Source organism: Myodes glareolus, chromosome 17 (genome assembly GCF_982192425.1).
Source record: "Myodes glareolus chromosome 17, mMyoGla1.1, whole genome shotgun sequence".
Lineage (NCBI taxonomy): Eukaryota > Metazoa > Chordata > Mammalia > Rodentia > Cricetidae > Myodes > Myodes glareolus.
In genome coordinates, this window is record NC_142042.1 from 54776918 (window position 1) to 54804356 (window position 27439).

The window sequence follows — 27439 nt, forward strand, 5'->3', positions numbered from 1 at the left end:
GTGCCTGCATGAGCTTATCTGCACCGTAAGCATGCTGGTGCTCTCTGACCTATAGGCAGTGAGAACCCCTGATGGGGATGCTAAGACCCAGGTCCTCTGCAAGAGCAGCAAGCACTTTTAACCACTGAACCTCTGGCCCCCTCACTGGATATTTAACCATGAGCGGTGGCTTATCTTATTTGAAGCTGGGCACTCTCCCTTTTCTCTAGAGATTCCTTTACAGCAATCTTAGAGTTCTTTTCTGAGCGTCAGTGTCATGTCCCCAAAGAGTTTATTTCTCCTCTTTTAAAAGATGTGTGTGTGTGTGTGCGTGTGCGTGTGCGCGTGTGCGTGTGCGCGCGTGCGCGCGCGCGCACGCCCAGGTATACAATGGCGCATGTGTGGAGGTCAGAGGACAACTTGTGGGAGTCTGTTCTCTCCTTCCCGCACGTGGGTTCCAGGAATTGAAGTCAGGCTTGGTGGCAAGTGCCTTAATCTACCGAGTCCCCAGTCCCCCAGCCCCCAGTTTCCTCTCTCACCCTCACATCCAGATTCCCTTGGGTACTTTGTGTTAGGGTGGGTGCAGAGCACATCAGTTAGGATCTTTAGGGCTGGTCTTAGCCACTGTCTCCTCATTCTGATACGTAGTTATCTTTAAAGTCTTGATACTTCAAAGCTTAGTTTGTTAAAGCTTTCTTTTGTAACTCACTATTTAAAACTTTTCTCCTTACCTTCGGACAAAAATAAGATTTACTGGAGCTATTTATTTATTATTTTGTTAGTTTGGGACAAGCCCTCCTTGAATGTTTTCACATACTATTTCAGAGCCTTCTTGTGTGTTTTCCTCTGAAGACAGTTTCTTCTGTTTCAACTGTGGTCAGTGTGTAAGTGTTTTTCAGGAGTCAGGCCAAAGATGTCAACATCAGGAAAATTTTTCTCTGGACTACGCTTTCCAAGTTTGAGTGGGCCCACTCTTGGTTAATGATTATCGCAGCACTACGGCAATACATACCTACTTTTCCCATCTCACCTTGTCATGTCCATAATCTGCTAAGGGACCATCAAATTCATAAGATAAATTCAAACAGCAAGAAATAAAACAAAACAAAAAACTCCCAATAATCAGAATGCATATTACAAGCTGGAGCAGGCCCAGAGAAAAATATACAGATGCCAGCTGTGACTATTATATAGCTTTTGAATTAAAACGGAATTGGAAAATCAAAAGATATTAACGGGTTCAACAACTGTTCATATAGCTAATTGAGATCATGTGGAACTATTTTAAATTTTGCATGATTTTTAGAAAATAACTTATGCAGACCTCTTTGTCAGAGTATAAACACAATTATAATTGCTAATATTCAGTGTTCCTAGGTATGGTAAGTATTTTATGCTTATTATTGACTTATTTAATAATTAACATGTAATTTAAATTTCTTTAATTTTTTTTTTGCTATTCAGTAGGAGTAAAAAAAAATTATAAAATATACACGAGAAAAAACCCCAAACACAAAAAGGTTTCTGGCATATTAACACTTTCTGAAGTCTGCATAACCTGGCTTTGTAAAACACAGGGCATGGTACTTGTGTGCATCATGATTTCCCTGTTTCCAGTGGGCAGCATCCCTTAAGGACACCAAATAATAACATTTTATATTGCTGCAATATGTTCACCTTTAAAAGACATCTATATACAAAAAATTCTTTCATAGTGAAAAAAATGGGGCATGTTTAAAGAAAACAGAAAACTGTCACTCTTAGCTGGGTGGTGGTGGCACATGCCTTTAATCCCAGCACTGGGGAGACAGAGACAGGTGTATCTCTGTGAGTTCAAGGTCAGCCTGGTCTATAAGAGCTAGTTCCAGGATAGGCTCCAAAGCTACACAGAGAAACCCTGTTGTCTTGAAAAAAACAAAACAAAACAAAAAAAACCAAACCAAAAAAAAAAATAAGAAAAGAAAAAAAAAAAGGAAATTGTCCCTCTTAAAATTCACACAAATACCAATTTGATTCAGATGCATTCAAGCACTGATTGATTCAGCACTACCTTCAAGCACCATAAATTGCTCTTTCTTGGAGATGGGGAAATGAGACGGGCTTGTGTTCAAGAGCTTGTCAACGGGGCCGTGAAAGCTGGGCTGTGGGGAGTCCTAGGGGCTGCTGGCCTCTGGGAACCGAAACCTTTACCAGCGGCAAGAGAGCAACTCATTCAATATTTGGAACACATATTTCGGAGGGAGAAAATGCTGTTTTTTATAGATTATTATTGAGATTATCCTCATCTCCCCACGAGTCTCACTCTCAGCCAGACACATCAATAGAGGCGCCACAGGGAAAAGATGGCTTTTGCTGCAGGAGGACCACAGTGGACCCAGGATTCATTTGACAGGCCACGCCACAGACAACCATGCTTTTCCGGAGTAAAGAGAAACAATTTGGGTGAGCTCGTGTTAGTTAAACACAACTGAATGTAGTTAGAATTGTTGGGGTTCTGCTTTCGAGCCCACCTCACAATGGCAGCATGGGAGGGTTACCCACCTGTTTTTACTACACTGGGTAAACTGGGTAACAACACTGTAATAAGGAATTTGAGTGTGGATAAGAAGATACACTACGATTTTAAGAGAACTCAAGCAGAGTAAGTACATAGAAAATTTAATTTGAAATAACTTAAAATGTTTGGGTTTGGTCTCAAATTAGTTCAGGTATACAGAAACAACTGAAGATGTATACACATGGGCGTGTATATGCATACAAACATTTATCTCCATAATTTCATACAGGCACACGTGTAGTAAAATTACATATGTATAAATCCTCAAGAGATATGTATTTAAGATATGTATAGGTCAAGACATAGGGATTATATATCTCTATAGATATAGCTTTATCTATTCACATAAAGATATATATCCATCTTTACTCGGAGATGGAATTCTCTAATCTTACTCACACATTCTTTGGAAAGCTTAAGCCACAGGAGGCGCACTAATCACACACGGCACAGGTTTCTAGACTTATTCCTCCACGGTAAAAAATTATTCCACTTCTCCCACTTATAGTTCCTGCGGTTTCCCTTAAAGTTGCTCATTCAGATAGAGAATGAAACTCACTTCTGAACGGAAAATAATTCTGAGCTGGCGTAACCTGAGGACACACTTCAGCCTGCTTTCTGGCCTCAGGCGGACATATAAACTGAAATTATAAGATGGGCCTCTTTGCTTCAGAGGTTGCGTTTGTCAACGACTGGGGTTTAAAAATATGAAGTGATTTTTTTTTTTTAAAAAAAACTAATAATTTGCTTAGGTAGAGGAGTCACACACAGTTAAGCTGTCAACTCCCTCACACTTTTCTCTCTAAAGCTAGTAGCAGTAGCAAGAACAGCTGAAAGAAAGCAGTGGGTGGTCTCGGGGCGGTGCCATCCGGGCAGCTGTGTGTTTTCAGCAAACTACTTTGTGTAAGTTTCTCAGCACTTTAACATATACCCAAAGTCTTGTGTGTTCCTAGTGGGCACAGAAGCTCCTCTTAGGGTTTCCAAAATCCCTCCCACCCTCACTTTTGTGTGGTCAAATACAACGTTAAAATCTGTAATTTCAGTCCTTTAACAGCTGCTAAATCATGACAAACTTGCCGGTTTAGATCCCTACTTGGGGTTTCCCTCTTGCAGTCAAGAGGCTGAGTCCTGGCTGGGTTTTCCCACTTCAAATCAACCACTCAGGGCCCCAAAGAACCTGAGTATTTCTTTCCACAGGGATTTGCTGAGAAGGAACATACATGTGCTGGAGCTGTATGTAGAAAAGTATCTTTGATTCGCCAGTTTGCCTTTGTTGTGTGTACACACCTCGGAGAGGTGTTTATCTTGGTTTGACCTCGGTACTCATAATATAATATCTTGCATGTTATGGGGGATTTATTTATTTTAAAGGATGAAAACTGTATTCTAAATCTATAAAGAACTCTCTACATGGATTAATTAGAAAATGCAAAAAATTAGGAAGATTATGTAAACTCAAGTTATGAGGTATTCCAAAGGAGCAGTGCCAGCGGGGTTCGCCCGCCCCCCACTGCAGCGCTCTTGCTGTCTGCCACTGCAACTGGAGAAGCACGAGGAGCGAGGAGAGGGGGATGAAAGCCCTTCTGGAAAGGCGAGGCTTCCAGCAGCTCAAAGCAGAGGCAGGAAAGAGAGGGTTAAAGCAACATATCTACATGCCTTTGTCTAGCAACATTTTCCCCCTTAAAAGTCGCTATCTTTAGTCCTAAAAGCACTCACTTTTATGGGGCACATGCCTGTCTATGTAACTTCCCTTTCCAGAGAGAGGTTTTCTGCTTTTAAATACTAAGAAAGGACGGTGTTTTGAAATGAGAGTTTCCATGCTATATTTACTTTTACAGATGTGTTAAGTTCTAAAACTGTTGGTTTATTGTATTCTGGGGAGAATATATATACTCTAAGAAACCTTTACACTCAACTCAGACACATCAATCTTGAGCCCTCAATTCTAAGAGCTTATTGCTTCCATTAACTAGAAATCCTGCATTCTCTTTATGGATCTAACTGAAATGGCTAAAATCTGAGAAATGGGCCATTATCACATTCCCTGAACAGCCAGGTTTTACAAGCCTTTCCAAGCTTGATCACTTTTTTCCTGGTACTTCAATAGGTTATTCCATCTGCACACAAGAACTAGGGATTCCCAGGAAACAGATGTCAGTACTGAAATGCATATACCAGAAACACACAGACCACACGTGACATTCACTCAAGGGGCAAGTCAGTAATGAGTCAGACATACATACATGTGCAAATGTACAGTTAAAAGCAAATTATTTTAGCTTCTAAAATCCTGAATATTAAAAGTGAGCTGAGATAGCTCTTGTGACATTTAGCATGAAAACTCTAGACTGCAATTTTCATGACGAAGTATCTTCAAATCACATCTCGTGAGTTTCGTATTGCGCAGCAAAGCACCATGCTGAATATCATGCCAAAGATCTGCAACAGAGAAAACACTCCTTAGCGGCTTCCACGCGCGGGTTCCATAGGAAGATCAGCAACGGTGGCAGTGTCTAGCTCAAGTTACTAAAGTAGCGTAACCAATGCCACTGGCTGTAAATGACATTTTATATGTTCTTTAAAGAAGGCTATAAGCAAAACTTGTGTGTCAGCCTTGCTGAACTGCTGTTTTCTTTCTTATCAGACAAGTCTGTTTGAAGAAAGGGCTCTGTTGCTGGCTTATGGTTCTTAACAGTTATGAAAGATTGATAACACATTTCTGGATTTTGATTTTTATATTTTAGGTGAATCTCAGATTTATTTTATTCACTCAGAAAAAATATTTTCTTAATTTCTTAGGTAAATGTGCTTTTGGTTTAACTGTCAGAAAAGCTTTAGTTCCTACAGCAGCGAAGCCCTGTGAACGTGGGATTTTTCTTCAGTTTTGGTCTCTTTCTATGCAAATAACACATGACTGTTTAAATCAGTAGTTCTTTAAAACATAAATAGAAGTTATTGAACTACAATATTCCTGACTTCTTCTGTCTCTTAGATAGTTATCTAAGAAGCCAAAAACCTGGATGGAACTATTTTCCCTCTGGTTTGAAGAGAAGAATATCAAAACACCCTTTATGTCCTCAGTCATAACCCCTACAAGTCCTCAGCCGGAGGAACCCTGCCTGTGGGTGCCTCTTAACAAGTGATAATGTTCACTTTTAAAATTTGGTGCCATGTCCTTGATTCTCTCCCCAGTCCCATCCTAAGACAGACTAGGATCTGTGACTATTCAATGCATCAAGGAAGGAGTGATGAGTTGTTCTGGGAGGGCAAAGGCAGACCAAGGTAAGGGTTCAGCTAGCAAAGCTTTCAGGCCTGTGGTTGACAGGACCCGGAGCCAGTGTGCAGTCGGGGAGACACCTTACGGGCGTTTGGTTAAGCGATTACACTGTGCAGTCTTTCCCTATGGAAGAAAAGCTCAGGAAGAAACTCCTGATCCAAGACAGACAAGCAAGGCTATTTCCCCTTTTCCACAGCTACAAGTTTGGGTGTGACTGCCACCTCATCCTAGTTATAGTCTGAGGGGCTCCCTTTGAGAGATCCTTCGCTCTCAGCCTGTGGGGGTCATGAGTCCAGGCTGTCTGCCTCTGTTGAGACTGTCTAATTGTCTACTTGATAGCTCCATTAAGTGGAGTGCAAACCACTTGTGCTGGCTAGTTTTATGTCAACCTGACACAAGCTAGGGTTATTTGAAAGGAGGAACCTTAATTTTAAGAAAAAAAATGCCTTCATAAGATCTTGTAGGGCATTTTCTTAATTAGTGATTGATTGGGGAGTGCCCAGTTCATTGTGGTTAATGCTATCCATGGGCTGGTGCTGGGTTCTATAAGAAAGCAGACTGAGCAAGCCAAGAGGAACAAACCAGGAAGCAGCACCTCTCCATGGCTTCTGCATCAGCTCCTGCCTCCAGGATGCTGCCCTGTTTGTGTTCCTGTCCTGAGTTCATTCAGTGATGAACAGTGATGTGGAAGTGTAAGGCAAATAAACCCTTTCCTCCCCAAACTGCTTTGGTCATGGTATTTTGTCACAGACAGTAATTCTAAGACATTTCTTCAGGACCATCACTGGGGAACTGTGGAGTTGCGACGTGGTTAGCCCCAGAACATGTTGGGGAGGGCCTGTGAACTGTCCCCAGATTTGCAGTGCCTCAGAATAGTATTTCGAGCCATTGTCCCACCCTGTGTTCTGGATGCAAAGAAGGGAAAAAGTGTTTGGGTCTCCCCTACGAACTACCAATTCATGGATTTCCTCAACATCCTTGTAGACCTGCCTTTGTGTAGGCTGTGAGTTAATCTACACATAGACTAGTAAGCAAATTCTATTGTAATGTTAGCTTCCGTTGCCTGAATTCTGGACAATGGGAACCACCTCTTCACTGGGTTCTGACTCCAATCTAACCTCTCCCTCCAAACATTCCTCATCCATTCTGCACTACAGGTCCTTCCGGCCTTGAAGGCACCTGAAGCCCAGCCTCTCAGAAGAGCACACAAAACCTTCATGTGACCTGAAGGCTCCTCTTACCTCTCTCACTACTCCTGCCCAGGGCTACCAATTCTTCCAACACACATTTAAAAACAAAGCAGAACAAGGTCTCTCCCTTTTAAAGGGCTAAGTCACCAACAGATGCTGGGTACAGTATGCTTCATTCCTTTTCTAATGATATTCTCCTTGCCTGAATTCTGGATTTGCCCAGAGTCAAAATATACAGAAAAATGGTACTTGTTCAATGCAAAACATTCAGATTTTATGTAAACTAATTTGTAACAACAGGTTATTGGGAGTACCTCTTTTGACCATAATCCTCTTGGAAAGATGATATGTTTAAAATTCACATACTACAAATAGAGAAATTGAAGCTTAGAGAAATTAAAAAACTCTCCTTCCATCTTATCAGAAGGTGATGGAGCCAGGAGGGGAATCCAGTTCGTGTGATACCAGTGCTTGCCCATTGCTTCTTCAAGGCATAGATGCAGAGACGAACTTGCTATCATGTTACTGAGACAGAAATCACTTACTGAGGTTATGACTGGCAGGCTTACATGGGAAGTTATTGCAATGACACATTCAAGGTCATAATTAGGTGGATACTGGAATCTGTATCATATTTTACAGCACTACTTCTGATGCATGTAATTAGCTCTGTTCTTTGGAGATGTGCTGGAAACAAAGGTTTTTTTTTCCCCATTTTGAGAATTCTCACTTAAGATACTGCCATCTCCAATGTGAAGAGAAATAAGATGTAAGGTTCTAAAGCTTCTTAGAAGGCAGGGAAAAAATTTCTAGGGCTTTCTTACCGTGAGACCCGCAATCCCGATACCAACAATTCCAACGAGCTGCAGCTTAACACTGATTATGGTTTCAATTTTGTCGATGCAATTCTGTTTTGTAAAAAAACAACAACAACAAAAAGTCAACAGTGAAAACTAACTGTGAGGCTCACGCTCTGACCCAGTCCTCTTGTTTTCTGTAATGGGTCTGTAAGTTCATCCACGCCAGCTTCTGCTCATGTGTAAACCATCATCCTTCATGGGTAACGGCGACCTGACAACTCTGAAGCAAAAACGTAGTGCTGAGGTAAATGCAACCCTCCCCTTTGGGCCAGAGGTCTGCTTCAGAGCTCTGAAATGCAGCTTCACAAGGCTGTTTCTAGGGGACTTCAGGCATTCCAAAACTTGAGGCCCTTTCTTACTCTCAGCAGGGAAAGATATTCTCTAAATAATAACCCTACTGTCAACTGTTTACAAGGCATTTTATACAATTGGTCTATGCAAGGCCAGAAGACTAAAATGTCTGCATGGAGTTGAATTAAATTTTAGGAAGTCAATACTTAGGAAAACCAGGTCTTGAGAGTTAGAAGATCATTGCTCCAGTGTTAGCTGAGCTATGGGTTCCTATCCTCGACCCTTCGGAGATCTGTGAAGCCTGAGTTTGTTCATAACGGGGTGGTGGTGGTGGTGGCGAGAGTTGGGCAGGGGCTAAGGCCGAGGGAGGCATCCGTGACCATTATCAGTTTCCCAGTGCCCAAAGTTTCCACTTGGAGTCTTCCTACATAGAGGTGTGCTCTCCGTCCAGATGCATCCTCAGGGTACGTAGATCTTTAGCACCCTCTGATACCCGCATAAGTTATGTCCAACAGTAACCACTTTCATGTTTCCTTTCTGTTTGGTTCTGCAGGCCACATATCAGCCACTGTAGTGTCTTGGTGGATGAGGAGCGGTAAGCTCCAGCTTCCTCCCTCCGGAGGCTTGGCAGGGAGGACATAGTCTCCTAGAATGAGAGTGCACTCTGGTGAAAGCCTGGAGCGTTACTGGAGACTGCAGCTTCCTGGCACAACCGAGAAAACCCGAGTCAGCGGGCGGCACTTCTGGTGTTCCTCCATTCCGCTGCCTCTGAGACACGCACGGCCTTGCTTCTGTGCCAGGCACTGTTTAGGGTAGTGAGCACACACAGGGTACAAGTATTCCTTTGCAGGTTCTCTTCCTTTTCTCAGAGCTAACGAGGAGCCCTTCTCCGCAGAAGGCTAACCCCTACACCGGCTCCGGCTCTCACTCCCTCGTATCTCTCAGGGAGTCAGCCAGTTACCTCCTTCCTTCCCATACGGTCTGTCACTTTCTCTCTATTAACACCACCACTGGCCACGTAACACCACGCTCAGTGTTTCCAATCTAAAGCAAGCAAAGCCACCTGTCCCTTGCCGTCTCCTCCAGCCCTGCCAACAGCCCTTCTTTCCATTCAGAGACAGTTTCTTGTGCGAAAAACAAATTACAAAACATGTACTGGCTTTCCTTATCCACAAGGGAATACATAGTCACTGAAGTTTGGAAAATAGATATTAATAAAACGAAAATAAGAAACATCTGTCCTCCACTAAGATTATAACTAATACGCTTGATTCTTAGGTATAAAAAGAACCACACACTCAGCTCACTTATATATTAATCAGTGTGTTTTACACTTAACATGAAGAAAACTCAAAAATACCTTCTTATATTAATTTTTTGAAATTGTGACCCTAATGGCAATAAAACATATTCTATGAAAAGATCATAATTTAAACAATATATTAATGTAGGATTTTAAGAGATCAGTATTTGGTTATTAATGTATATTATTTGTAATGAACAAAATTGTGTGTGTGTGTGTGTGTATGTGTGTGTGTGTATGTGTGTGTGTGTGTATGTGTGTGTGTGTGTGTGTGTGTGTGTGTGTATACGCCACAGGAATTCTTGGTGTTGTCTGCTGACACTGGGTCTCTCAGGGACTCTGGAGTTTACCAATTAGGACAGGCTGACTAGCAAGCCATGGGGACCATCTGCCTCTGCCTTCCCAGCACTGGGATTTCAGTCAGTTCTACCACACCCAGATTTTTACGAGGTACCAAGGATTAAACTCAGGTCCTTGTGCTTGTGTGGCAAGCAGTTTATGAGCTGAGCTATCTCCCCAGCTCCTGCACACATTAAAAATTATTCCATTTGTTGAGGATACATCCTGAGAAGTCAAGTTTCTAGGCCAAAATGCATGAACTCATTTAATATTCTGGGCTATAAGTCTGTACTAATCTCTAAGACTATTGTACCATTTTTTTTTTGAAATAAAACTTTCATTTGACATCATTCTTGCCCATATTGTGTTATTAATAGGAGCGGGAAAAACGTGGCCAATTTCACATGTTAAACAATGGTGTCTTGTCATTTAAGGTTGCTGTTAATTTCAAATTGCTTCTGATTGCCTGTGCTTTTTTATGTGTTTAATAGTCATTTGCATTTCATCTTTTGTGAACTCTTTTTTCTTGTACTTGGCTCAAACTACATAATTACCTCTTCATGTAGAAGACGTAGTTGAACTGTCATTACCCACACTCAGTCTTTACCCGGTCACCTTTTATCCGGTGTCTCCCACAGGCCGTCCCTGAGCTCCCGGGGCACCATGCCAGCTCCGCCCATAGCCCCTGTGCACTGTGTCATCTCCAGTGTTTACATCTCCTATTAGACTTAGGTCACCCTTCATCTGGTGTCTCCCACAGGCCTTCCCTGAGCTCCTGGGGCACCATGCCAGCTCCGCCCATAGCCCCTGTGCACTGTGTCATCTCCAGTGTTTACATCTCCTATTAGACAGTAGGTTCCTTGTTGGTAGGGACCTTGTCTCGTTCATCTTTGTATCCACAGTGCCTGACAGGCACTGAGCCAATCTCCTCAGCAGCACTTCCCTTGTGTCTGACTCCTCCTCCTAGTGTCCTTCTTGGCTGCTCCCCTTTGCCCAGCTGTAAGTAGTGGTGTTGTTTAGACTATTGTTCGCACATTTCTCTTCTCCAAAATCTCATGCACCAAGTTCATGTCTGTAACTCTAAGACTGCATGTTGTTGATACTCTAACATCTCTCCTAAGCCACACGCCAGATTTTCCAAACCACAGTGTTGAAAACACTGAGCTAGGGACTGAAGAATGACCCACGGTTAAGAGCAGAGGACCTGAGCCTGGTTGCCAGCACCCATGTCAGAGGGCTCCCAAGTGCCTGTATCTATAGTTACAGGGGAATCTGACTCCTCTGGCTTCCCTGGGTAACTATGTGCGTATCCACATCTTTCTTTCTCTTACATGTATAAATAAAACAGATCTTAAAAAAAAAACTTTAAAAGCCTAAGATATTCTTTCTCTCTAATTGGTTCTTTCTCCTCTATTCATTAATTTAATAAGTGACACCACCTTTTGTACCAGTGGGAAGCCAGACCCCAGCGGTGAATTCTCATCTTCTCTGATATGTATGGCCATCAATAATGAAAATGTTACCTTCTCTTCTCTAGTCCTACCATTCCATCCAGCTTGTCACATGTGGGTGACAAGGAGCAGTGAAGTCTTCAACTGGTCACCTCAACTCCAGGTTATTCAGTATCCATCAACCTTTCTCATTACCATTACAGTAAACTCTATAAATGCAAATCCAATCTCTTCCACGGCTCCCTAAACCAACATCACAAAGGCTAGACTTTTGGTTTTGAAGGAGTGTGTAAGACCCTTAGCTATATCTAAGCATTGAAACAGTCCCTCTCGGAGAGGGGAAGGAGGTTCACCAGGCCCATGAAAACCTCACAAGAAATTTACAAGAGTCAGGGAGCTCAGAAAGTTCCAAGACACTTAGATCTTTCCCCAATGTCATATGGACCAAACAATTTCCAGGGGAGAGCAGACTCTTCTACGGTGTAGCTGCCTGTAAGTCACACAGGGGACTCTAGTAATGAAGTATTCGGGAGCTGTCATGCATGCTAGGTGTCAGTTTTATTGATGCAGCTGCCCAGGTCACCTATAAGTAGCTGGCCCCTGTAAATAGCCCCTCACCCATGCTCCTCTAAGTCATCCTAGTAAAACTCATTGGTTCACTGAGCTGGGCTTGGGGGAACTTGTCCCTTGGTCTGTGCAGAATGGACAGAAATAGACTCCCCAGGAGAAGTAATGATAGATCTTGAAGAATGGGCCCCTTCTCTCTGAAGAATCCACCTCTCATGGCATCCTGGGTTTTCTGTTTCCCCTCAGAGATGGACTTCTCTGCAAACAGCTGTCCTCTCAGACCACCTCATGTCTATCCTGTCCCCTCAGCCTGGAATGTCTCTTCTTTCTTCTGCTCACTCAGTTCCTATTCACCCTTCGAGATTCATCTCGACAACCACAGCCTTCCTTGGGCGGCTGGTGATTCGGCTGTGTTCCTTTCGATGGAGCCTTCACTTGGCTCTTGTAAACGTTAACAGATCCCTTATGGTCTCTTCAGTCAGACGCAAGCCAGATGCAAGGGTTTCAGTGGCAATTCAATTCGTGACAAGTTGAAACCTGCTTCCCGTTTCTCTGTCGCTGAGCACCTAAACGCATCAACACCATTGTCCACAGTCTCACATTTCTACCTTAACCAAGCCATACTGTGTCCTCTACAACTACTTCACTGGAGCTCTGACATGGTCATTCACATCCTTCCGTGCAAAGCTTGGGCTCCTGGTCTGCTACAGCACGGAGTATCTTCCTGGCAGGACCCTCTTCCGGCTGCTTTCTTGGCTTGGAAAGACCACCCTTTGTGAAGACTCATAGCCTTCCACAAAAGCTTTCCTGATTCTGCTGGGCCTCCGTGGCTCCCTGGACAGACTCCTCGCGTATCACTACAGCCATGGGCTAGCCTAGGAAGCCACTGAGGGAGAGACTGTATCCTTCTCTCACACTTGTTGAATACCCGACAGAGCAGTTAGATTCATCAGGGCTGTGACTGTCCCAGAAACACATGGGAGGCCACAGATCCCTGGCCCTGGTGAAGTAAATTAATATACCTTAACCACATGACATAGTCACTCATCATTGGCTGGGAGACAGCCTCCTAGAATCCCTCGAAGGAAGGACCCTGTGGAGTCTACTCTTCACAGTAGGGGACTGCTGGGGGGAACCTGGAATGGCCAGCTTACCTTGTGGCCTGGAAGCTCCTTCGGACAGGTGGGCTGGACTTGTTCGGAGCTTTCTTTCCCACAGCACTGAAACTAGAGAGAGAGAAGAGGCTTTAGGACACGGGCTGGATAGGGGACAGGAGTGCTGGCTCCAGGAGGAGGCAGAGTAGCTCTACGGCCCCCACTGCTATTTCTGGAGAGCGAGGGAAGAAGTACAGAATTGTGCTAGCAACCCAGGAACACAACTTCTCCAAAGCGATATAGGTTTTATGATAGGAAGCGAGGAGGCAGTGTCAGGCGAGGAGTTAATTGATGGTGTTCTCCTTAGAGTGCTACTTTGGAGTCAGGGACGGGGTCTCACAGGCCATCCTTCAGAACTGAAGTCTGAAAAACTTGCCGAGGAGCAAAACTTGATGAGCTCTGGGGAGAGCTCATTACTCAGGGACCAGGGGAAGAGAGGAGAGGTGGCCACAGGAAAGCCCAGGGCCAGAAGAGCAGGCATGAGTGCTGGTTAGCAAACAGGCAGCCTGCCTCAGGGTTGGTTGTTTAAGACAAAGGAATCTGTGTGCTGCTTGATGTCTCTGGAGAGCCTTCAAAACACTCTTGCCACGTAGAGCCAGGTGCCTGAAAACACTTGCCCAGAAGTTCACAGTTACCTCTCCAGAATGCAGTGCTTAAGAAGACAGAATGACCCTGGTCTGGTCCACTTTCCCCATAAACGTTTCTTGACTCTATTTAGCTCTAAGCACTGCACTCTAGCATGTTCCCATGGAACATTCTAGAAGGGAATATAGCTGTCTCCCCACAAACTTTGTTTTATAAATAAGGAGCGAGTTAAGCAGACATCAGAGATGCTAACTAACTCATGCAGCACCACAGGGCGGCAGCTGAGCTTTCCTGGCTTGAAGGCCACCATGCTTGCTTCTGTCATACCACAGTATCACACGGAGAGGAACCAACACACATCTGGGTGACTTTCTCAGTGTCCTGCGACACCCTGACTTCTTGTGAGTCTGTGGTCGACATCATTCTAGCCAAAGGTCTCCCAAAAACACAAACTATAGCTCTCATCAGAGCTAAAATAAGAGGCGGTTGCTTCCACTCACTGGATTTATTTTTATTTTTAATTTAGGCTCTTAGAGAAAGCCCGGCACATGTGCGATCTGTAGAACATGTGATTTCAAGGGAGAAGTGGAGATACTCACTGCTGAGTGGAAGGTGATAAGGGTGCCATTGCCCCTTCCCCGGCCTTTAAGGTAATCGCTGTACGCCTCCTCATACATAGTCTGTACGTGTCGTACAGCCTGAAAAGACACCAGCACACAGTGAACGGAAGGGCGCAGATGGTTTCTTTTTACCGAGAAGAATTCCCCTTTTCTACGTCCTCTGGGAACACTGCTTTCCCACACATTCTTCTGAAGGCGAAGGATACGCTGACCAAGAAGGCCTTCCAAGGTCAGAGCCATCTCTTCGAGGGGGGATTTCTAAACCTGACGGGCTTCACTGTCGGTTGGGCACTATCCTGGCGGGCCACTAGAGGTGGAATCCGTGGAAGCGTGGCTCCCTGCCAGCTGAAAGGCAGGTGCCCACTGCCAAGGAAGATGGTCTGTATCCAAACAGCCATAGGTTTCGACTCTATATGGAGATAAATTAAAGTCCGTAACCTCTGGATACCAGCCGCCATGTTAGGAGAGTTTCAGAGGAGTGACAGGCACTCATTTCCATGTTTATCATTTTTAAGCTTACGCTCAAAAGCATAGTACGGATGGCACGCGAGTGCATTGGAAACGCAACCCTCTTAAGGCTCTGTTCTGCCTGCCTTCCTTTCCGCTCTTCTCTGTCACAGACTGCTTATCCTTCTAAAGGTCATGTGCCGATGGGCTCCCCTCATATCCTGTCCTGGGCACTAAGGATTGCACGTATACACAGCAGGTCAGGTGTTGGCGTCTCACAACAGGTGGCTCCTGTCTAGGTCAAGCCTTTGGGACAGGTGACAGAGGGACGAGAAAGTAGATTCCTTCTCCTTGCCCCATTCTTGCCTGCCTTATTTTGAACTAGGGACAGTCTTAAACTAGAAATCCAGTTCACAAACAAACAGACAAAACCCCAAATCAAGCAAACATAGACCAGTTTCAAACCATGTATACACATGTGGAGCCCTGTACACCACTAGGCTAAAAGGTTCTGCTTACACGATTTTGTAGGCTATTTTGTTTCTTAATACACCTTGGGGTGAGTAGTCTATATTGTTTACCACAAGAAGAACGCTTTAACAACCGCCCAGACATCTAGGTTTTACTTACGACGTCCTTGCCTATAAAAGCAAACACCCCAGTGGTTACTTCGGCAGCAAATATCACCAGCAGACAGGTGAAAAACTGTTGAGAGAAAACACTGATTTCACTCATTTAATACCTTTCCAACTTACTTAGCCTGCTTGCATCTCCTTCTGCCGTCAAGGCATTGGGTAAGGCTGTGAGTTTGGTGGTAGGGACGCTTCTAGGCACTTTGTCTCCTCCGTGCAGCTGGCGAGGCCCTTTTGTATGGCTTGTTTGTTATTCTACTCAACAACTGGCCACTCAGCACATGTTCTGTGCCAGGCACTGTCCTTTGTGCCCGTTATCCAGTGGCAGAAGAGATCCTAACCCCTCTGATGTCATAAAGCTTATATTGGGCAGAAGAGATACAGTCAATGAGGAAAGGTTTTATATGCATTAGAAAATGCATGAAGGAATATTAGACAGCCACATAGAAACCCTGTCACCAAGCACAGGACCTGGCAGTGACACACTCTGTAAATACTTGATGACTGAGTAAGTTCTACGGAGAGGCAATCTGGTTGGACACAGAAAGTTTCCACTGAGGCTTGGTCTTGGGGCAGAGTGTGATGATCTGGAAGGGCTTCTCTGAGGAGAGGGAGAGAGACTGTGCAGGGTCTGTGTGTGTGGGGTGTGTTTGGGGGGTTTGGGTGTGTGTGTGTGGGGGTTGTGTGTGGGTATGTAGAGGGGGTTTGTGTATGGGGGTCTCCTTATGGACAGCGTTCTGCCATGTCTTAAGTTTGCTGATTAAACTCAGCTCTGTGATGAACACAGCAGAGCTTTTCCAGCTTTATTTGTAGAAACAAAGACTGGCAGGGAGGAGAAACAGACATTTCACATAACCACAGATCTGAAGCAGCAGGCAGACATGGAAAACCCAAAGACCGAACTGGGAATGGGAAATGAGGGGGCCTCAGAACACCCTGCTTCAGGCTCCCTGAGAGAAATATATAGCCTTCCCTCTGTTCCTCGCTTCTTTAGGCTTCAGCGTATGGGCTGATAGCAGGTAACGAGGTAACAGGGAACGAAAACTAATTTTGTTGTTGTTGTTTAACAGAATCTGCTAGTTAAAAATAAGGTAACAGAGGGATGTTTTGTTAAGTTGTTGATCTTAACCAGAAATGCTTTCCTTGTAGATAACAGGTTTGTTTTTTTTTTCCTGGCTATGGGAATCTTTAAGCTGCCACATACACAGTGAAATATTATTTTTAAAGAACAATCAATTCATAAGCACTCTTCAAATCTTTACACTGATGAGCTCATTGTTTTCACATTTTCCATGAGACAGGAACAAAGATAATACCATTCCCATGCATGAGAGGGGGGTGTGGGGGGGTGGGAGGGTGGGGGAGGTGGGAGAGTGGGGGGGTGTGGGGGGGAAACAGACACCAGAGGGAGGATCCAGTGCCAAAGCTTTAAGTCCTAGAGGAACCAGAGCTTCAAATCAGGTCCCCCGACTCTCTCCAGGGAAGTTTACCGACCCACCCCGTGTCCACCTCATAAACCCCACTTACTGATCCAAGCACACACTGTGACTCACGCATGGCTCCACAGCACCCGAAGAACCCCACAGCCATCATCAGGGCCCCGGCTCCAACCAACACGTAGAGCCCTGTGGATGAGAAGCCAAGGGGACGGGTCAGAGCCTGAGGAAGGTGAGGTCAGTTGAGCACAGTGCAGGAGACTACAGCCCTGCTTCCCACACCAGCCAGGCTCTGGCTTTTCTCTCCGCACAGCGCTCTGCCATCAACTGTAATGGTGCCACTTACTAACTGCATCTCATGCATACCGGCTCGCTCAGCAAAGCCATCCTATCTTACCGCCAGCCGCCAGCCGAGCAAACACACCGGGAAACTGAATCTGAAGGAAGCCAGGGAGGGGAAGAAGCCACCTCCACCACTGCTTCGAGCTGTGTCAGTGAATGGCCACCACATGCCTAGGGCCCAAACGTGTCTTCTCAGGTGCTGCACCTTCGTTCAGAGATGCACGGCCATCCCGACAGGGCCAATGATGCTGAGTCCGGGAGTAATTTGCAAAGCTGCCGCCACAGCTGGGACACAAACCGAAGCTCTCTCTTGGATCCCAGAAGCCCTTCTTCTCTGAGCTTAGTGGCTGTCTCCGTCTCTGAGAGACTTGAGGCCAAGGATTTGGGAGGGAACAGCAGCTGCCAAGTAACAGGGGAAGAGAAGGAATGGAGCAGGGATCTGGGTAGGGACAGAAGCATAGGACAGAGTCCTGACTCATCAGTTTTGTATGATTTTCCCCCCTCCTTCAGAGGTCAACGTCGCAGATACTGGATACATGGGAGGCCATGTTACAAGACAAAACACAACAAAATTAACAGCTAATGAGGGCAGGTAATAAGGTAACGGATGCCTTCATTATTATTATTAGCATTATTAGCACCATGTTCTAAATTAGAGCCAATTGTCACCTGATAATTTTAATAGAACCGCTATGTGTGTGACAGACCCTTCCAGACAGGCTCTGTCAGGTGCACCTAGGTTTATCAGAGCAGCTTTCCTGACGGCCGTGAAGTACTGAGTGGTCCTTTTACCTCTGTGGTTAGACAGAGGAGCTGAGCCTCAGAGGGCCAAGTGAGTGTCCCAAGGTCACAAGGTGCGGCTCTCCCCAAGAGGCCATGCCTCCCTAGCAACATCAGCGGCCTTACCCTGAGTGGTCAGAAATTGCACCTCCTAAGTCAAGCCCCAGGAGGGTTCCCACCCAGAGCGAAGTCAAAGGCAAGGTGCTGGTTCTGGGAGACTTTGGGCCAGGCCTTCCTGACTTCCTTCTTTGATCCCGAGATAACAGAGAACACAATGCTAGGGCTGGCACTTGACTTGCTCTGAGTAAGGCTAATTGACTGTGGTTTTTTTTTTTTTTCTTTTGCTTTTCTGTCAGATGAGTCACCTGGAAACCATTCTTATTCATCCGGAGGTGGAGGGGGGGCACTGGGGTCCCACCCCTGTGGGGAACCCCTGAGTCTGGCATGTAGGCATTTCCTGGGGCTCCTCTGGGTTTGCTCATTGACGGTTTGTGGGCAGGCCTGTCTGTTAACAGACCTAGATGGGGTGACAGGGTAGCTGTTCTGCTTCCTGAACCACCCAGATCGAGACTAAGAGGTCCTCAAGGTACTTCTGGGTTCCTGAGGAGAGAAGGCTTGGCGTTGCAGTCTGGAGGGACCCACACGCTTCCTGCTGTTCCAGCGCTATCACTTCCTCCAGTTTCCTTCCCTCTAAGAGGATCATTTCACGGGTGTGTATGTGGGTGGGGGGTGGGTTACAGGAGACCTGATCCCCTTTTAAAAACAACAGTATTGTTGGCTCCACCTTATCATCTTGAGAGCTCTGCATTTCAAAGCTCCTTCATTGCCCTCCTATCCTAGGTCGCTTGCTCCAAGCAGCCCTGTGAGGTAAGAGAACACCCCTGCCTTCAGGAGAGGTCAGAGGCAGGGGCCTGACTCCCACTTTACACTCCTCACGGAAACAGGCTGAACAATCCTACCCGTCCTTCCCATAATGTCTCCAGGGAGAGCCATCTTAACATACCGATTTCTGGCTTAGAATGCCACTGCCTTCCGTCACTGCTCCTCCAACGGCTGTTTCTTCCAGCGTGAAGCTAAGGCTAGGGTCCAGCTCCCTAAATCCTCATCTACCCTACATTCCAGGCAGTTAGGAAGCATCACGGCGTGAAACCGCCCTGTTCTGGTGTGGGCAGGACCTTGGCAGGTTCCCATAATTCTCTGTAGACTTCAGGTCTAAAACTCTTCTTTTACTCTGCTTTCAAGAGCACACGTGAGAAACCTCGGTCGGTTTACATTTCTCCCATGGACAGAGTAAGATACACTCAAAGTTCCCCACTGGCTACCTCATCCCAGCAAACATCTCTACTGAGACACACATTCTGAGATCTTACTGCAACAAACACGTATGGGGATCATCAAAGGGCTGAGTTCTCCAGCGTCAGCCAAGTGAGATGGGGCCTCATATGCTGAGAAGGTCTGAAATGGAAAAGCCATGTCACTGAGGAAGCAGGTGCCCAGTGTATAGGGGCCCAGTGGGCACAGTTTACTTGGTCTCTCCGGCAACCGTCCTTGCCCTTCTGAAACAGTGAGTTAGCTTCCCAGGAGATGCACTCTCTCAAACAGTGTCTAGTGTCCCAGTGTGGACAGAGCAACCTCAGGAGCTTCTCCACAGCAAGCCTCTGTTTGCATGAAAAGATGCAACTGTCCTGTTTCCAGATGAACTTCTCTGTGGAGCTGGAGAGAATCACAGGGAACTTCCACATGCAACAGATTCCTGCCAAATCTGGCTGTCAGGCTGGCAACCTAAGGTCTCCTGTGGTTCCCAAGGACACCCTACCTAAGCTATGGTTTTAAAAGGAGCTGCTGAAGCATTAATTAGCTTACAGCAACATTCTACTTCCAAAATGGCTTCTGTAGAGTCCTTTCTCCCTAGCAGCACATGGGGACCTACTTAATAAATCTCTTATGTTTTCTAAGCTCTACTTTCCTTTGATTTGCAAAAAGAGAACCCTTTGAAATTGCATTTTGATCATTAATGGTTGGGCTTTGTGAACCAGTGAAATGCTACCGGGAAACAGCTCTCCTGGGGACGTCTTCCCTGATGATCCGCCCTTCCTCCTTGGAGTTCACACCCTTCTAGTATGTGCGTAGCATCATTTCAGTCAGCCAAGGATTAAGAGGGCCTGGTAAAGGCCCATTCGTACAAACTCACTTAAAAATCCCCGTTGAGAAAGGATATATTGGCATGCTCACCAAATCCAGTGATCTTGGCAGCAGATGATATAATACAACCTGCTAATCGTCATTTTTTTCATCTAGATTTTTTTTTTGTGTGTCTCTGCAGACATCTCCTTCCCGGCTTCCACTGAATACACATAATTACAGCCATCACTCAGTCTCCATGGCGATTAGTTCCAGGATCCCTCCCGTACCAACCAGTGCATGTACGAGCCCCTCATAAAATGGCATCGTATTTGCATATAACCCCACTTACATACCCCTGTATACTTTAAATCACCTCATGGTTACTTATAATGTTTAGTATACAAATGGCCTGTAGTTATCAGACTGTATTATTATTATTAAAAATAATTACAATGGCATGAAAATGTCTGTACATGTTCAGAAGAGATGAACTAAAAATAATCTTTGATCCGGGGTTGCTTGAATTTGTAGATGCCGAGCCAATGGATGGGAGCGCCCTAATTCTAAGGGTTGGCTGTATCTACGTGCTTAGAGTTATATGTGAGTCTAACTTCATGGGAAAGGAAAAGAAAGGAAAGGACTACTTGGCGCTTTCTCAATAGCGGCTGCAGCAGCTACAGTTAGGAGCTTTATCCGTCTCACTCCGCACCACTGGCCAGAGGACCTCTTCCTGTTGACCCCGCCCTTGCTGAGTGGCACATATACTCTACACTAGACACACATACCATCTCAAGAACCTGCTTGATGACAAAGCCTACGTTGTAAACTGGTCTGAAGCCCACCCCAACGGCTGCTCTATCTCTTCACGCTGTCTTCCCTCATCAGGTAGCCTTTGGTCCTCAGCCCCTGTAGTGTGCAAACAGCAAGCGCTAGCATGTGCTCACAAGTCACCCCTACTGAGGTCGGCACTGCACTCACACAAGTTCATCACTCACAGCTAAGGAAGCAGAAGTGCAGAAAGTGAAAGATGCGCAACTCTAAGGGGTTAACTGGAATCGAGCCAGAGTGTGTACCCCAAACCCCCATGCTACATTTTCAGTAGAGACTCAGAGCAGTGGATTTCTTAGCTAGAAATCTGCCCATGTATAAACAGTAGGGGAATTCTTGAGAATGGTTCCTGAGGTGTCTTCCTGGGTGTTGTCCCCCAAAAGAACAGGCTAGGGTCTAGAATTCTGGGCCACCAAACTGGTTGTAGGTAAGTCTTCTCCTTCGGAGTTTGTGCTCTTCAGGGCTGGGATGAGTATCTATTTTGGTGTCTTGTAGAATGGCCTTGGGAGAAGCTGCCCAGACATGGTAGTTAGTCTCTCTCTGTTATCCAGCTAGCATGGTGTCAGGTATGAAGTTAAAAAACATTACCAGAATGAGTCAGAGTGTTTATAAAGGCAAGCCAGCCCCTGGATGTTTAGCGGCAGAACACTTTCCTTCCACAGCCAAAGCCAGGCTCTGGGGCTCGGAATTCAGCAGGGAGAGACAGATGCAGTGAGGCTGTGACTCCCGTTTATGTGGGCACCCCCAGTGGAGAAACCTGCTCACATCCTCTGCTCACAGACATGAGCTCATGCGCTCCAGCCCAGGTTCCAGCTTCCTGAGGCACAGAGGACCACTCCCCACTCTGTGCTCCTAGAAGGAAGACCCTGAGGCATCTGCCCAGCCAGCACACTGGAGCAGACTGGCACAGGAAATCAGATGGGCAGGGTGTTGGATGGGGAGGATGCAGGGGCTTTTCCCAAGAGTTCCCTGGAAGAAACTAGAGTGGGGAAGGTCTAGGAAACCCCAAGTAACCTAAGCTCCTCGCTGCCAGCTCCACCCTTGCCAGCCTCTTCCTTCCTCACCTAAGCAACCAAGGGACACAGAGACCCTGGGTCAGCCTCCAGGCCTTGGCCTGGGCCCAGAGGGACACTAAAGGGTGGCAGCAGGCAGCACTTGGTCTGATTACTCTGTCTCCCTGGCCTCATTTCCCGCAACCATCTCTTCCTGCTTTGGCTAATGCCTGCTTCTCTGTCCAGCTTGAACATTTGGTTCAGAGTACTAGGATGGAGAGAAACTCCATTAGCATGGAGAAAGGCTAGGATGCTTGAAGTGAGACCATCCCTGTAGACATGAGCAATCCTACAAAGCCTGCCTGCCTTCTACCCACAAGCAGAGAGCTATGCACTGTGTCTCCTGGAGGTTTCTTCACTCTAGGCTGAGTGATTCCTCTTCCCCTTCCCTTCTCTGTGATCCTCCTCACCTTCCCAAGAAGTTGGGACTACAGGCAGGTACCACTGCACCTGGCTGTGGCTTTAAATCTTGAAGAACCAACCACTTAGACATGCTAAGCCTGTTTAGAACAGCGTTTAACAAAATGGGCAGTGAGTATAAGCTGATAACTCTGAAACATAGTCTAAAGAAAAATACATAGAGCCTTTAGGTATATTGGCCCAATCCTGTAATCCTGTAATCCCAGCACATCGGAGGTAGAGGCAGGAGGATCAGGAGTTCGAAGTCATTGTCAGCTAGAGAGTACATTCCAGGCCAGCCTGGTCTACACGAGATTCTGCCTCAAAGAGCCCCCCAAAGTCACACCATACAAACACCAGCTCCCCTCCCCTAGATCAGATGAATGAGGATGTGCCCCTCACCCAGCAGAAAGAAGGGTGGTCCTGTGGGGCTGGAGATGGACAAGTGACTGAGGAGCAGCTCCATCTGTGATGCTTCAGGTATGAGGTGTAAGTCAAGGTCCACAGATACAGCTTTGGGTTCAACCTACAAACATCTTGTAGTGATCTAGTAACTCCAAAACATTGAACACACGGAGGCAGGCAAAAGTGGGCTCTGTTTTATGTTGTCATTTAACCACTGTGACAAAAATCAGGGTTGGGTACTTACCAATCGTGAGCTTCCTGTACGGAGCAGGAGGGTGAGATGCTCTACTCAAACATCCCTGCCTTGTTTTCAGAACTAAGCCAAGAGGCACACACATGGCCTGAGACATGAGAGCTGTGTTTTCATGTCATATTTATGCAGCCGGGTATGTCCGGAATCTTTCTAGGATGACGAACTACGGAAAACCGCTCCAGTGGACTTTAATATAATAGAGATTTAGTGTGTCACATAACTAAAAGTCCAGGCTAGTGAACTCATCTCAGGGCCTCAAAGGATATGACCAGAACCCAGCCTATGGCCATCTGGCCTCAACTTTCTTTCTGTAGCATGTTTAGGCAGGTCTCCTCCCGCCATGATCAAATGGCTGCCAGACGCTCTAGGCTTCCAGTTCCAGTGGGACATGTTCTTCCACTTCCACAGAGCTCTTTCCACTCCTCAGCCTAACAAACACCTCTGCCGGTCCCCAACCCACGTATGTGGCCAGTTGCTGTTGGCCTAAGCACTCTCAAGCTAATTGGGTTGAGAATGAACGAGCTACCTGCAGAGCCAGAGGGGTAAACCACCCACCAGCAGCCGGACGCCTTCTTCCCATCCTTGGTGCTATGGGGCATGAGTACGGGTTTTGCCACCTGGCTCCTCGGTCACATCCTCCCTCGCTGTTAGCCCATGGCAAGCAAGAGTAAACGGGCACAGAGTCAGTGCTCAGAAGTTGGAGGAGGACTGGGCTTTTGTAGAAGCAGCACCAGGCACCACAAGGCAACAAAGGACCAAAAGTTACAGACACAGCCATTGGCATCCTCTTCTGGGCCATGGTTGGTTTCGGCATAAATATATGATGTGGTTCCGGCCAATAGGCTGCAAGAGGAGACTTCTGGGAGAGGACACATGAAATGAAACTCCCCTTTTCTCCTGCGGGTTCTGCTGTGTGAGGACACAGTGCTAGAGTCGCCACAGGAAGGCAGAGCAGGGCTAAACTACTAGAGAACCGAAGTCCCCAGTAAGAGCTCCAGCTTCGTCTGAGCGTCACCCTCTCATCTTCCTCTCTTGGCAGTTGGTGTAGCTGTGGTCCCTCTGTCTGTCCTCTCCAGGGACAGCTCCCTCCCATCCCTCCTATTTGGTCCTTCCCATCTCTTAGCAGTCCCTACTCGTGGAAGTTTTGAGATTAGTACCTATCTTAGGGTTTCTATTGCTGCGGAGAGACACCATGGCCACGGCAACTCTCATAAAGGAAAACTGTTAATTGGAGCTGGCTTATAGTTCTGAGGTTATTTAGGCCATGATTGTCACCGAGGGAAGCATGGCGGTGTGCAAGCAGACATGGTGCTGGAGAAGAAGTTCAGAGCTCTACATCTTGATCCACGGGCATCGTTCAGGAAGAGACAATGAGTCACCAGGCCTGGCTTGAGCTTCTGAGATCTCAAAGCCTGCATCCAGTGACATACCAAGGCCACACCTTCCAATGGGAGCCTATGGGGGCCATTTTCTTTCAAACCACCGCAGCACCCCAAACTCTGGGGCATCTCTTCATTTTGAGTTGCTTGCATGTTAAAATCCCACATCACAAAGTAAGATGCTGACTCCTCAGGGTCCCCTGGACACCCTAAACAGACCAGTGGGCTTCTCCAGAGACAAAGAACGCTTCCTAACTCCTTCCTAACTCCTTCTGAAGAAGTTACATTTTCTTGAGGCTTTGTTAAGTAAACAAATCAGTTTTACTGAGGTCTTCTTCTCTCCATGAGAGAGGAGGAAGAGGCCGCAGAGGCACATACATCCCCCAGGACCAGGTGAAGTGTGGCAGTAGAGAGGCTCGGGGCTCTGTCCCTCAGACCCGACCTTCAGGGACAATGAAGTCACTCACCTATATAGAAATACTCCGGGGACGTGTCCTCCGATGACAGTTCCTTTATGGCTCCTCCGAACCGGAACCATAGTCCAAAAGCAATGACCGCCGATCCGGCCAGCTGCAAGAGAAGCAACAGTGTGTTTATTGAGGAGGGGAGAGTGCACACGGAGGCTGGGGAGCAGGCCGTGGGCACAGGGTGCCCAGGCTTGGAGAAGCCTTGGAGGGGTTGCCCCTGTGGAGAGCATCATGCCCACTCTTCTTGTCTTACTAGGCTTAGAGGTGAAAGCATGGGCTCCATGCCCCCCTCCCGAGGGCCCTGAGGTAACTGACTGCCTCTGCCCTGTCTTGATTCCAGTCACAGGGTCTGCTGTGCCATCAGGCTTCCCTGGCACCCATGGGATGAAAGTGTGTGTCAAAACCACTGTTCCAACAACATTCTCCACGCCAGAAGCTGTCCCTTGCAACGTTGTTTCTTGTTGGGTATACTGGACTTCCTCACCAACACCTTAGTGAATGGCCACTGTCCCTGGGAGGGGTTACTGAGAACAAGATGAACTCTAAGACCTAGGGAGGCCACCTTCTAAATTAGAAAAAGCAAAAACACACAACCAAGGGGAAAAAAAAAACAACAACCAACCAAACTGACCAACACTGATACAGTGAGCCGACCTACGGTTCATGACGAAGTTTCCCGTTAGAACTCTGTTCAGAGACTCCTGTGACCCCCCCCCCCCCCTTCTTGTTTCCCACATGGTGACCACTGCTCTGCCCCTGTCCAAGCATGGTTTTGCAAGCAAGCAGGGAAGGAGGGCCTTTTTTTTTTTTTGGTTGTTGTTGCTATTTTGAGTTTCCATGGAAAGCGAGAAAGGAAAAAAAATATTTTTCTGAAAAGGCAGGGTCTGTATGCCATGTGGCTCATGGAGAGGCTGAGTGGCTGGCACAGGCCTGGGCTGGGCAGGCTGGGCAGGCTGGCAGCTGGTAGAGTCATCACCAGGCTTCCTCTCCTGAGGCTGAAGGCTGTCGCAGGCTCCATGTCTAAGCTGGCAACCCTGTATGTCAATTGCAGTACTGTCCCAACCGCAGGCTGGCAGTTTGCAGCCATGGGTCTTTCTCTCCAAACACCACTCTTGAATATTGCTGTATCAATCAATTAGCAGTTATTTACAGGGAATCTTCTGAGTGCAAAGCACCATTGGGAAGTCAGCAGAGATGTAAAAATAGCATCCTGCCTCTCCAGCTCTTCCAGTTAATCCTGGGCCCTAGACTTTCACCAGACAGGGAGGGTCTGCTCCTATCTGAAAAGAGGAGAGCACCCAAAGATGCTGGCAGCAGAAGCCAAGAAGGGAATGGCAGGGCAGAGGCGTAATAAGGAAATCTCCAGCCAGGGTTAGGCCAGAGGCCTTTCTAGGCAGTCTCCTTCTCTCCTGAAGGGTTACTTGAGAGGGATCCGATGCCACCCTGGGAAGGTTACCACGATATATCTGTGAGGGCTTTCCTTCTCTTCACATCCTGTTCCCAAGGCCAAATCCCTGTGTGGCTGGCCTTCAGAACTATGCAGGCCTGCCTGTAGTGAGGGGGAGTGGGTGCCTGGGTTCTACCAGCTGGCTACTCCCATGTGGAATAACGAAGGCTTCCCAGCCCTTAGATAGAGCACTAATTGGATAATTCGGGGGGAAGTTAAAACAGCTGACCTCCACTGTCTTTTCCAGGTGTTTTAAAGAGGAGGCTGACATGGAAACACGAGCTGACGTCATGCTAAGGCACAGTATTATTTATCTTTGAAGGGTGGAATTCCAGGTAACGGTTCCCTTCTGTCTCCTAAGGGCTCTACATTAATTATGCCTTAGTCTTTGAGTCTTAAACACATAGATTTTGAGAAGCAGTGCATACTAGCTGTCATGCCCATTATGGGGAATGGAAAGTCTTCTTGGTCTGTGCTTAACTCAGGAAGGTGCCAGCTTTGGGGTCCTGGCTGTTATGTGCAGGGAGGAGCATTGTCCTCGGTTAAACCTGTCCCTAGAAATGCCCGGGACGACCTGGGATGAATTCGCCCAGCAAACCTCACAGGCTTCCCAGATTTCACGTCTCTCTGGTGCCTTAACGGAAAGACGGAGTTTCCAAACACAAAGCAAAATCTATTGACAGAGGCCCTGGGCCCAAACCAGCAGCCACCACACAGACTGTGGAGGAGGTGACAAGTCTCAGGGACACCCCACCACGAGGCCACATTTTTGGAATCTCTGAACACAAACTCTAATTTATAGCTGTCTGGATCATCCTCCCAGACAGAATCCACTCATCCAGTTCTGGCACAGATGTGTTGGAGGCATAATGGAAAATGAAAAGAGAGGTTGCAAATTTAGAGCCACTGGGCAATGGGGAAAAAATCTGCGCTTGCTCATCCACACCCCGAACCCCAAACCGCACACGGCTTTCCTCCTTGGGTCAAGGAAACTGTGGCTTAGCTGAATGTCATCACTGTGTGGCAGGGAATCCTCCCCGAATGCTGTGGGCTATGTTAGGGATGTGTGGGCGCGGAGCTGGCCAGGGCTTCTGTGGTGAGAAGCTGAATGGTCTCTGCTTCGGAAGGAGGCACAGCAGCAACCACGTCACTCTCTGGCCCTTCTGACTGCTCCAGCCCTGCCAGGCTCGGGAGAGGCACCGTTTGTTGCACTTGAGGTTGATGTGTTGCACACTAGAAATTGCTCAAGGGGGAAAAAGAATCACACAAGCTCCA

General features: G+C 46.8%; 1 protein-coding gene across 1 annotated transcript in view; it reads right to left on the reverse strand.

Annotated features, from left to right (window-relative positions):
* Positions 1 to 2621: 2621 nt before the first annotated feature.
* The window catches only part of Tspan2 (tetraspanin 2), a 39372-nt gene continuing 14554 nt past the window's right edge, over positions 2622 to 27439 (reverse strand). The window contains exons 2-8 of the mRNA XM_087897693.1: positions 24718 to 24820; positions 16780 to 16877; positions 15251 to 15325; positions 14153 to 14251; positions 12969 to 13040; positions 7828 to 7911; positions 2622 to 4975 (exon numbers count right to left, since the gene is read on the reverse strand). Coding sequence (XP_087753819.1) covers positions 4910 to 4975; positions 7828 to 7911; positions 12969 to 13040; positions 14153 to 14251; positions 15251 to 15325; positions 16780 to 16877; positions 24718 to 24820 — 597 coding nt within the window. The 3' untranslated portion in view covers positions 2622 to 4909. The remainder of the gene's footprint in view (positions 4976 to 7827; positions 7912 to 12968; positions 13041 to 14152; positions 14252 to 15250; positions 15326 to 16779; positions 16878 to 24717; positions 24821 to 27439) is intronic.